The sequence below is a fragment of the Scylla paramamosain genome, chromosome 36 (assembly GCF_035594125.1).
Source record: "Scylla paramamosain isolate STU-SP2022 chromosome 36, ASM3559412v1, whole genome shotgun sequence".
Lineage (NCBI taxonomy): Eukaryota > Metazoa > Arthropoda > Malacostraca > Decapoda > Portunidae > Scylla > Scylla paramamosain.
Genome location: NC_087186.1, coordinates 14,506,908 through 14,519,407, shown reverse-complemented (window position 1 = coordinate 14,519,407; position 12,500 = coordinate 14,506,908). Strand labels below are relative to the sequence as shown.

At 41.9% G+C, this 12,500-nt stretch overlaps 2 protein-coding genes across 3 annotated transcripts in view; one reads left to right on the top strand and one right to left on the bottom strand.

The window, feature by feature from the left end:
- Positions 1–12,500, bottom strand: part of LOC135091058 (uncharacterized) — a 56,437-nt gene that overhangs the window by 32,932 nt on the left and 11,005 nt on the right. The window lies entirely within an intron of this gene.
- The window catches only part of LOC135091051 (paramyosin, long form-like), a 50,468-nt gene continuing 39,332 nt past the window's right edge, over positions 1,365–12,500 (top strand). Inside the window, exon 1 of the mRNA XM_063988387.1 lies at positions 1,365–1,655. Coding sequence (XP_063844457.1) covers positions 1,530–1,655 — 126 coding nt within the window. The 5' untranslated portion in view covers positions 1,365–1,529. The remainder of the gene's footprint in view (positions 1,656–12,500) is intronic.

The window sequence follows — 12,500 nt, the reverse complement described above, 5'->3', positions numbered from 1 at the left end:
GAGGAGGAGGAGGAGGAGGAGGAGGAGGAGGAGGATTTGTTGGATCATCTGGGAGAAAAAACGTTCATTCTTGTATATCGGTTTCCTCTTCCTCCTCCTCCTTGCTTGCTCTTTCCTCATCTCTTTTCTCCTCTCTTTTTCTCCTTTTCCTTTTCTTATCTCCTGCCTTTCCCTTTTACTACTGCTGTCGCTGCAATATGGAACAATAATTTTTCTTTCATTATTTTTTTCACTCACTACTACTACAACTACTACTACTACTACTACTACTACTATTGGGGCCATGAACTCAAGTTTATTATTATCCTTAGTACAGTATGAGTTATTTGAGTCAGTCCACACACTTTTTGCGATTCAGGACGAAATATTTAGAGAACGTGGCACTCTTTGTTGTGTGGGTGAGTATGTGGGTGAGTGTGTGTGTGTGTGTGTGTGTGTGTGTGTGTGTGTGTGTGTGTGTGTGTGTGTGTGTGTGTGTGTGTGTGTGTGTGTGTGTGTGTGTGTGTGTCGTTACGAGTACGTGCATATATATTCGCCAGACTCAGAGGAAATCTTTGGATATATGAGTAAGAAGAGAAACAAACTCACTTTCTGTCCATCCACACCTGTCTATACCACTGCACATCTGTTTACATCATTCCACATCTGTATAAAGCTCCCTAAACCTGTCTGCAGTCTCCCACATCTGTCCACAACACCCTACCCTTTTTTAGAGCGTAAAACATCTGTCCACAAAATACCACACTTGTCTGGAACATTCCACACCCGTCTACAGCATTCTGCACCTATTCTTAGTCTCCATAATTACCCAAAAGCATCCATCAAAATATTTCGCAAGCATCAATCGCACACCTGTTTATGGTATCCCATCCTGCCACACCTCCCACACCTGTTCTTAGTCTCCAAAACTGCCCAAAACATTCCTTATCTTAATTTTACTTACTTAACAATTGCACATGTCTATAGCATTGCAGACCTGTGCTTCCACACCTGTTCTCAGCATCGCACACTTCCCACATCTGTTCCCAGCATCCCACATCTGTTCATAGTCTCCAAAACAAGTGCACATCTGTCTTTACCATTCAAGACCTATCCTCCCACACGTCTTCCTATCATGCAACTATTCTCGGCATTCCACACTTTCCACACCTGTTCCCAGCATCCCACACCCTCAATGAGCCGGGAAGTGAGTGCAGTCCAGCGGCAGGTATGGAGAGGCAGGCGGCTGGCGGGCTGACAGAGGATATTACCGCCCGGAGCCAACCAAAAGAAGAGTGGGCGGGGGAGACAGACGCCAGCAGAGGGGGACCCAGGGCAGGGGGCGAATTTTGGTGGGTTTAGACGCCCTGCCCACCACCCTTGATGCCAGTGCCGAGGAGTGCCACGCCCCAGTGCCCCACCGACGGCTCTCCAGTGCTCCTCTTGCTTCCACAGCCGGAACAGCTCCTACTCCCTCACATCTTTACTCGTGAGGAGCTTATCAGGTTGTCTTGTTCCTCTCCGGCTGACTGACCCTCGACGCCGCAAACATGCCTGCTCAATCCACAGGAACCGCCACCGTCTCCGTGACGAAGACCTCCTACAAATCAGGCGCCATGACCCCGGATATTCAGACCTCCTCACAGACCATCTACGCCCAAACATCCGCCCTGGAGGTACGTACTTGAAGAATGGATGGCTGAGGGATGCTTGTAGGGGTGTTTCAAGGATGTTTTGTTTTTTTGGAGGGGTTTGTCAAGGTAGTGTGGTGTGCGTTGCTTTCTTTCTCTCGTTTTTTTTTTTTTGTGTGTGTGTTTTTTCGGGAGTGTTCTTATGATGATGGGTTTAAAAGGGTTTTTTATTATCTTATTTTTCCTTGTCTTTCCTTCTTCCTTTGGTTGTCTTTTTTTATTTTATTTTCTTCAGCTTCCTCCTCTCGTCCTCTTTTCTTCCTCTTCCTTCTGGGAACATAAAAGCACAAGGGAATCTGTAAGTCAGTTGACCAATGTATTTCCTTCTTCCTCTTCCTCCTCCTGATAACATAATATAATGAAAGCTGCAAGTCAGTAAACCTTTCCTTCTTCCTCTCGTCCTCTTCTTCCTCTTCTTCCTGGAAACGTAAGAAAACAAGGAAATCTATCAGTAGGCCTACACGTGGTGGTTCCTGTGCTAAACATACATCTCTATATCCACCTGCCATTGTTATCCATAGCCTTATCTCTTTCCAAGGCTCCCTATCGATTCAGCATTAGTGACCTGATGTCTGAGTCTAGTCCAGTTTTTCACTTATTTGATTTTAACTTTATGAAGCTTCAACACATTACTTCTTGTCCTATAGTGATTACTGACCTTAGGAATCTTCTCTTCGTCCTCTTCTTCTTCTTCCATTCAAGGATAAATGTTGCTGGTGCTCTTTCTCCTCTTCTCTATCTCTTCTTTCTCTTCTTTATAGTGCAATTCTTTTCTTTTCTTTCTCTCTTTTTTATTTCGTTCTTTTGCTTTTCTTCTTTTATTGATATGTCCGGGTCTCTCTCTCTCTCTCTCTCTCTCTCTCTCTCTCTCTCTCTCTCTCTCTCTCTCTCTCTCTCTCTCTCTCTTTCTGTGTTCTATGCCTTTTTTTCGGATACATTGTACTGCGAGAGAGAGAGAGAGAGAGAGAGAGAGAGAGAGAGAGAGAGAGAGAGAGAGAGAGAGAGAGAGAGAGAGAGAGAGAGAGAGAGAGAGAGAGAGAATTGTGTGTTAACCGGTTACACTCCTGTTGAAATTCAATCTCGTTTTCTTTCAAGCCCAAAGAAATGTCGGGGGTTCTGTGCTAACTGTGAGGAACTGACTTGGTGACTTGACTGACTGAAAACTGTGAATGAAAACTGTGACTGGAGACTGTTCTGCTTAGTCAGGTTTTGACAGTCTAGCGGTTTGACTGAGTGGGACGTTTTGGGATGATGAATACTTAACTGTGATTGACTCATTTCGTGATGAGTAACTAAGTGAGCGTGTGAGTGAGTGGGTGTGTGAGTGAATGAGGGAGTGACTGAGTGACTGCTTGAATGATGTACTGACTGACTGAATAACTGACTAACTTATTGGGTTACTGAAGAAATGACCGACTAACTGACTGGCTAACTGAAAAATGATTGAATGACTGATTCACTGACTAATTGACTAACTGACTGATTGACTTACTGAAAAAAATTACCGACTGACTAATTGAATGACTAAATGACTGGCAGACTGACTGGTGTAACTGACATTTGTAATAAAAAATAACTAATTATGTCTAGAGTTGTCGAGATGACTGACTAACTGACTAACTGAATATAATTATGGCTGACTAACTTATGCTGTGGTAGTGGGTGGTGGGTGATGAGAAAACGGCAGAAGGTGAGGGAGAGGGAGAGAGGGAGAGTTTGTATAGCTGGTTGGGATTTCAAAGTTTGGCACGAAAAGAGGTGGTGCGGGATGCCATCTAGTTCTTTCTCTCTCTCTCTCTCTCTCTCTCTCTCTCTCTCTCTCTCTCTCTCTCTCTCTCTCTCTCTCTCTCTCTCTCTCTCTCACACATATGTCGCCAGAACTTTTTAACCATTTCAGAGAGAGAGAGAGAGAGAGAGAGAGAGAGAGAGAGAGAGAGAGAGAGAGAGAGAGAGAGAGAGAGAGAGAGAGAGAGAGAGAGAGAGAGTATAAACATTTCTCTTCACAATACACATACGAATATTCATATAATTCATATACACTTATTTTTCCAGAAAGTAAACATATCTACTTATATAACTTATGAGAAGTAAAGCAATAGACTTGGGTACTTATTGAATTTATTAGTAAATGTGTCTATAGTTTATCAGAGTATGCCATAAAACTGCCAGTTTTCTTCGACCTTGCCATAACAGAGAACGGGTAATGAGGTTGGTAATGAGAAACTGAAGGAAAAGGAAGATGAATTACAGTAGCTTGAGAGAGAGAGAGAGAGAGAGAGAGAGAGAGAGAGAGAGAGAGAGAGAGAGAGAGAGAGAGAGAGAGAGAGAGAGAGAGAGAGAGAAGGGGGAAGGCAAAAATAAAAGTAATGTACTTAATTTGTAATTGGAATGTACAATATATTTTGAGCTTTCACTGAAGTGAAAACACATACACACACACACACACACACACACACACACACACACACACACACACACACACACACAGTGAAATACAATGCCTCTTAGAGTTTGAGTTCGAGAGAGAGAGAGAGAGAGAGAGAGAGAGAGAGAGAGAGAGAGAGAGAGAGAGAGAGAGAGAGAGAGAGAGAGAGAGAGAGAGAGAGAGAGAGAGAGGAAAAGATATGGAGAAGGAGCCAGGTGTCTTCTCCCCCCTCTCTCTCTCTCTCTCTCTCTCTCTCTCTCTCTCTCTCTCTCTCTCTTGCCCCTACTCCCTCTCACAAAGCTGTTTTTTCTGATGGAGAGAGAGAGAGAGAGAGAGAGAGAGAGAGAGAGAGAGAGAGAGAGAGAGAGAGAGAGAGAGAGAGAGAGAGAGAGAGAGAGAGAGAATGAGGACGAGAGAAAAGAAATGAATGTAAGAGTCTGTTTCAATGTAAGACATCAATCATTTCGTGTATGAACTAAAGCAAGGCTCTATGCTGGGAGGAAGGAGAGGTTGGCTGAGGTTAAGTGGGTTTGCCAGCCAGAAAGCAAAGACAGGGAGTTAAATATAGAGGGAGTGATGCAAGAGTGTGGGTTTACAGACAGATAGATGGATGGATAGATAGGTGGATAGATAGTTGGACAGATGGATAGATGAACAGATAAACGTATAAATATTGTTGGTTAGATGGATGGAAAAATAGTTAGATAGATTGACAGACAGATAGACAGATAGATAGATGGATTGATAGACAGATAGATAGATAGATAGATAGATAGATAGATAGATAGACTGACGAAAACTTAGGTAGACTGTTAAGTAGACAGATAAACAGATAGATGGTTAGGTTAGATAGATTGATTGGTAGTTAAACTGATACACAGAAGGATATAGATAAACAAACTAATAAGATAAAGCTTAATAAACTAGTGGAAAGTTAGATAAACACAGACAGATGGAAAGATAGATGGAAAATTAATGAACAGGTGACAAGATAAAATAAAAGACAGATAGTGAGAATAATAGATGAGAAATATATGAGCTGGTTACAAAACTATAGACAATGAAAAGATAGAAATTAAGTAGATGAATACAATTATAAAGACAGAAAGATAAGTGAATAGATAGAAAGTTGAACAGACAGACAGACAGACAGACAGATAAGGACGGTAGATAGAGATGGACAAACGTGGACACAGACACGTAGACAGACAAAGAATGACACAGCTGGCTTTGACAAGGTAAACACACCTGTCTGTAATGACGTAACGGTATAAAAAGAGAGAGGGAGAAGGGAAAAAAACAGGTACTAGTGATAAAAAAAAGATGAAAAAACAACGTAAGCACTATTTTTATTACATACTAAAAAAAGGAGACAGTAAAAAAAAATAGAGAAAAAACAAGATATTGGCCATTTAACTTTTTTTTTCAATTCTATTTCTAAACCTTTTCATTTCTACTCCTTTCTCTATAAGGATGAATTAATAAGAGGGATGTTTAAATAGCATTATGGGAGGAATTAATGAGAGAGAGAGAGAGAGAGAGAGAGAGAGAGAGAGAGAGAGAGAGAGAGAGAGAGAGAGAGAGAGAGAGAGAGAGAGAGAGAGAGAGAGAGAGAGAGAATGGGTCATGGGAATAATGGGGAAGAGCAAGAGGTACGGAAGAAGAGCCACCCATTCCTCCCCTCCCCTCTGTCTCTCTCTCTCTCTCTCTCCTCACTCTCTCTCCCTCTTCCTTCCCTATGACTCATCTCTCCTTCCCTCCTTCCCTCACCGACGAGAGAGTGAGAGGGAAAGAGTGAGAGGGGAGTGAGAGTATTTGTGTCTGCTGGCGAAGGAGGGGAGAGAGGGAGAGGGAGAGGGAGGAAAAAGTGGAGGAATGTAAAGAAAAAGGTAAATATGGAGGAAGAAGGAAGAAAGGAAGGAAGAATAGGAAGTGAAGAGAAAGTGGAGGAAATAGAGGATAGATGGAGGAAAGGAAAGAGAGAAGAGAGGAAGAGGAGGGAGAGGAATGAAGGAAGGCACATAGAAATAAACCATAAAAGGGGAGAGAGAGAGAGAGAGAGAGAGAGAGAGAGAGAGAGAGAGAGAGAGAGAGAGAGAGAGAGAGAGAGAGAGAGAGAGAGAGAGAGAATATACGAAAATACCTCAAAAACCTACCGGAAAACAAATGAACACCTAAAAAAAAAAAAAACGCACCAAAGAAAACGTAACCAGAAGCATAACATTTAAAGGGAAACTAAAGCAAACTTGAACAACCCCAAACAAACCAGAATAACAAAACCACGAGGAACTGGAGGGGTAACAAATGACAAACGCACCACAGACCACACGCGGATCACGTCAAAACATTTCAATAACGCATGGAAAGCATAGAAAATGGAGTTTGAGGTGAAGATAACAATAGAGTGACCAGCATTACGTTTTCTGTCATGCCTCGGGTCAACTCGGGGACACTCGGGTGGCTTCGTGCTTCCGTCTATAAATGGTACGAGATGCGGGTGCCTACTTGGTAACCTGAGAGTGGCATTATGGGCCCCTAGCGACCTCTATCGTGGGAATGCTCATGTGGACACCTGTCTAGTTGGCGGGGGGAGCGGCGAGCCCCGTCTGGAGTGCTGGGCGAGCGGTGGTGACAGACGGTGCGTGCGTGTGTGCTCGCCCTAACCCCCCTTCGGCTGCATCCTCCCCACGATCTCCTGACGAAGTAACGCACGATGGCCTCGAAGACTGTAGTGGGGATGTCCTCGAGCTCCAAGATGTCCAAAATGGCGGCTTCCTCTTCCTCCTCCCAAGTGGTTGCCTCCTCATCCTCCAAGAAGGTTTCCAAGGGCGTGTCCTCCACCACGAAGACCTACACGTATAGAACTGGAGGAGGCAAGACCGAGGAAACCAACATGACCATTGAGCGATCCAGCATAACGAGACTGGAGGTGGGTGGAGGTGGAGAGCTGGAGTGGGTGGAGTAGGTGTGTGCGGAATGGCCAAGGGAATGGATGTATTTGTGAGGGAAGGTGTGGGTGGAGTGGGTGTGGTGTGGGTGTTCAGTGGAATGGGTGTAGTTGTGGGCGTGGTTCTTCTTCTTCTTCTTCTTCTTCTTCTTCTTCTTCTTCTTCTTCTTCTTCTTCTTCTTCTTCTCTTCCTCCTCGTAGTCTCGTAATGGCTAATAAATATCTCTCTCTCTCTCTCTCTCTCTCTCTCTCTCTCTCTCTCTCTCTCTCTCTCTTGTGTTCTTTGGGTTCTTCTTCCTCCTACTTCTATTCTTCTTCCTTCTTCTTATCCTCCTTTTTCTCCTCTTCCTCCTCTTTCGGTCTGTAAAAATATTCTCATCCTTCTCTTCTTCCATCTTCTATGCCTCCTCCTCCTCCTCCTCATCCTTCTCTTTTTCCATTTTCTATGCCTCCTCCTCATCTTTCATCTCCTCCACAAATCCCACCCTAAATTTCCACTAAGAAGATGAGAGAGAGAAAAAAGAGGAAGGAAGGAAGGAAGGAAGGAAGGAAGGAAGGAAGGAAGGAAGGAAGGAAGGAAGGAAGGAAGGAAGGAAGGAAGGAAGAAAGGAAGGAAGGAAGGAAGGAAGATGAGAAAGGAAAGAAGACGGAGGAAGGAGAAGGGAGAGAAAATGAGGGGAGAGACGAGAGAAAGAAGGGGAGATAACGAAGTAGTAGGGGGGAGAGGAGGAGGAGGAGGAGGAGGAGGAGGAGGAGGAGGAGGAGGAGGAGGAGGAGGAGGCTTGGGTGATAAGGGGTGGAAGAGGAGGGAAAAATATATTCACTTAGATAAGGGAAGGAAAGGAGAGAGAGAGAGAGAGAGAGAGAGAGAGAGAGAGAGAGAGAGAGAGAGAGAGAGAGAGAGAGAGAGAGAGAGAGAGAGAGAGAGAGAGAGAGAGAGAGGAAAAGACAAGACGAAAGTGGATAAAGACAGGAAAAAGGGGAGGAAAAAGGGGAGGAGGAAAGGGGAGAGGAGAAGGGTCTGCTGAGGAAGGGGAGGGAAATGTATGGGGGATGATCGGGTGTATGAGGAATGATGGGGGAGGTATGGGGGATGAGTGACGTGAGGGAAGGAAACTGATGGGAGATGAGAATGTAATGGGGAATAATAATAATAATAATAATAATAATAATAATAATAATAATAATAATAATAATAAGGATATGGTAAAAAAAAAGATAAAATACAAAATATAGAAATACAAATCAAAGTAATAAACGAAATATGTGTATGGAAATGTATGGGAGATGGTGAGAGGCGATGGGATGTATTCAGTAACAAATGAAGAATATGCAGTACAACCTCCAACAAATTCACCTCAAAAACCTTAACGAACAGTACACAAGAACGTTTCATCCACCAAAAAAGAAAGATTTTGTCCGGTACATGAATATTACCCGGTGAACTGATGTGCAACTGCCATAGAAGGTCATTAGAACGTGAAAATATGAGGAAAGCTACAAGAATCCACCAGGCCTACACGTGGCAGTCCCTCTATGAATCACATCTATTTCTATCTATCATCCCAATCCATAAATCTATGTGATCTTTAAAGCTCCCTGATGACTCGGTACCACAACACATAACACCAGCTACCCATAAGAGGCAGCGTTGCATAAGGTACATTGGGACAAAATACCGGACAGGGCTGGTCACAGGAAACGAGAATATCAGGAAAAAGACACAGCACAGGAACATCATCGAGGTATCACGGGTTTTAAGGGTGTTTTTACGGTTCTAGTGACAGAATAACAAGATTTCTACGTTATTACACCCTTGAGAACCAGGCTAAACATCTCTGTGGCCTTTGAAAATAGTCGTGGTGAGAGTAAACCGTTTCAGAATACTAGCCAGAGAGATTGACAGCGTGAGGAGCCATGACGTGGGGAGAACACCTGTAACAGCCAACCTTCCTGACAAACCCCCTTCTCTACACTTGAGCCGGAACGAATGAGAGCAAAAAAAGAGGAGAGAGAGCGAAAGATAAAAAAAAAAGGGCGCTGTCTAGACTAATGGTAACAAACACGGTGGAAGTATCGAGAGAGAGAGAGAGAGAGAGAGAGAGAGAGAGAGAGAGAGAGAGAGAGAGAGAGAGAGAGAGAGAGAGAGAGAGAGAGAGAGAGAGAGAGAGAGAGAGAGAGAGAGAGAGAGAGAGAAACATATAGCTCACAAACTTACACAACTTATTCTTACAGTCAGTTCAAATTAGATTTTTAGTATAAGCTCCGCCTCTTTCTCCAATCAGAGGTCTCCCATTGGCTGAATCCCCCTTAAGCCCCGCCCTCTTCCCTCTTCCCGAAGAATACAATTGGTCAGGTTGGCAGATAAGTCACGCCCCTTCTATACAGACACGTGACTTTTCTGCAATAATAAAAGAATGACCAAGAATTGTAAACTAATAAAAAGCTTCGTAAAGTTACCAGGAGAGAGAGAGAGAGAGAGAGAGAGAGAGAGAGAGAGAGAGAGAGTCTAACCGGGAGAGAGAGAGAGAGTCTAACCGGAACTGACTCGAATTTTAAACTCGCGCGCCAAAATCTTGAGTTACTTCCGTGTACTTGATTGGTGGCCGTAAAGGGGGCGTGGCTTCTCCGTCATGTTAGGATGAACGGCATTTCCTGCCTCAAAGTGCTTGGTTGTGTTAAAATTTTACTTTATACTGCCACCGTAACAAGGAACAAACTGAATTATTTACCCAGTTATTCAGATACTCAGATATCTATTACGATAACAAAACAAATAACACATCAATGAAATTCTTAACTTTTGTATCTTTGTATAAAAATAGGAATATTTCAGTCAATTTTAATGTAACTTCTATGGTAAAAAAAAAAAACAATAAAGTTAATCTCATTTTGGGACTAAAAGTGACGTGCGTCAGGGCAGAGTGTTGGGACCTGTGCGGTTTTTTGGCTAGTGAGGAGAAACCCAAAGGAACACAGATGAAGAGCAAACCGCAGCATACCTATTGACCCTTACACTATCTAATCTAAAGAGGGTTATATAGGACAGTGAAGTGTTGGACAGAGAAAAACAAACGAACACAAATGAAGAGAAAACAACAGCAGACCTATTGACCCTTAAACCAATCTAAAGAATAGCACAGAAGAGACAGATGAAAAATACGCAATAAGAAAACAATACAATAAAGAATGGAAGTGAGAAACAAATAAAAAAAAAACGAATGATAATAATAAGATAAAAAGAGGAAAAGTAAGTGGCATTTATATTCTAACCAACAAGACTGCTTCTGCTTGTCTTGTTCTGCCTTTGTGTCGACTTGTGATACCTGGAAGCTGAGTGACGGAAGCATAAAAACATCGGCCAGGCCACTTAAGGGCGTGAGTCAAGGGGCAGGGGAAGGACAAGTGACCTACATTGTCTGGTGTCTGGCTATGAGAGTGTGGCTTGGGTTAATTAAAGTGTTCATCTATACTGTCCTCTCTCTCTCTCTCTCTCTCTCTCTCTCTCTCTCTCTCTCTCTCTCTCTCTCTCTCTCTCTCTCTCTCTCTCTCTCTCTCTCTCTCTCTCTCTCCCTCTATTCTGAAGGGATGATGCAAGGGGAGCGTTTAAAAAAAGACACTGATGCATACTCTCTCTCTCTCTCTCTCTCTCTCTCTCTCTCTCTCTCTCTCTCTCTCTCTCTCTCTCTCTCTCTCTCTCTCTCTCTCTCTCTCTCTCACTGAAACAAGAGGTAGGGCAATATGTTTAAAAGGACAATATTTAAAAGAAAATAATACTGCATACTCTCTCTCTCTCTCTCTCTCTCTCTCTCTCTCTCTCTCTCTCTCTCTCTCTCTCTCTCTCTCTCTCTCTCTTTGATACAAAAGGCAGGGCAATATGTTTATAAGGGACATTGGAGACCCTGAGTGGCCCTCTATTTTTAAGTGCCACACAGGGCCACGCTACGTTCAGGTGGCACCGTGTTGTTCTTGTATAATTATCCCTCCCTTCGCGGCTGGCCAAGACAAAAAGGGGCGAAAAATATTGACGGGGGAGGAATATTTGGAATTCTCGGGTGTCTCTTTCACTCTTGTTTGCTGTTGTCTAGGTGTGTCTGGTATTATTAGTACTGGTTTGTCTTTTAATGAAGTTTATTTATTATTGGCAGCATTGTCTTGTGTTCCTGGGTGTCTCAGTTCTGCTTGGTGTATTTTACGTGTGTTTGGTGTTATCAGTGGTGCTGGTTCGTGTTTTAATTGGGTTGTTTGTTGCTATTGGTGTTGTTAACTTATATTTTTACTGTTGGTTTGTATTTTCATTGCGTTGTTACTGATGCAATTACTTCGTATTTTAAGGTTTGTCGAGTGATCTAGTTGGGAGTTTGTGATTGGACGGAGCAAGTGTATCAGTAGTTGTATAGTTTCATTGGATAGTCAGTGGTAGTGATTAGATGCACATGAGTAATTCAGTTGGACGGTTAATGGTAGTTAGTGATCAGATACAGCAAATTTGGCAGTAGTTAATGAATTTCGCTGGATAGTTAATGGTATTTAGTAATTACATTTAACACATTCGTCAATAATTCAATAATTCAGTTGGACAGTTAATGATCAGGTGGCCAGTTCGTCAATAAGAGCAATTTTTCCATCAGTTCTTCAATTAATTACATGGGTAGTTATGGTGGTCAGACGGTTTCGTGACTAATTGAGTGATTAGTAGTTAATGACTAGAATTGACAGGTCAGCAGGTTGGTTAAATTCTTCGTTGGTTCTCTAGTTAATTAAGTGGATAATTAAGTAGTTAGTTAAAGGAGTAATTGGTCAGTTGGATAGGTAATTAGAAGCTGTTTTTTAATCAGTTACTTTTCATTTATATCGTTTCCTCGTAAAAGTTACCAAAATAAGACCACAACTACAACCGATCACGTTCATTTCCTTTTGTTTCATTCACACTAACAAACAGACATCACCTTTTGAAACATGCAATCTAAATTGAAAAACAAAACGAAACAAAATAAAAACGAGTACTACATAAAAAGACAGTAGTTATTTAGGTGAACATATCAAAATTATAAGTTTCTGCATTCAAAAATATATAGAATAAGATAAAAATGAGATACAGTTTCCCATGAATGTCTCGAAAAGTCATGAATTTGACATTATCAATACGATAAAGAAAACAGAGCAAATAAAATTAAATTTAAATAAAAATTCAAAATAAAATTCAAAATGGGACAAAATGGGACAAAAATTAGAACTATATTAAGCCTCCCACATCAAACTATTTAGAGGACCAGGAAAAGAAGAAAAAACGAAAAAAAGGAACAGTAAATAACTTAACACACCATTATCAAAAACCTCATCACTGAAAATTATATATATATATATATATATATATATATATATATATATATATATATATATATATATATATATATATATATATATATATATATATATATATATATATATATACTAT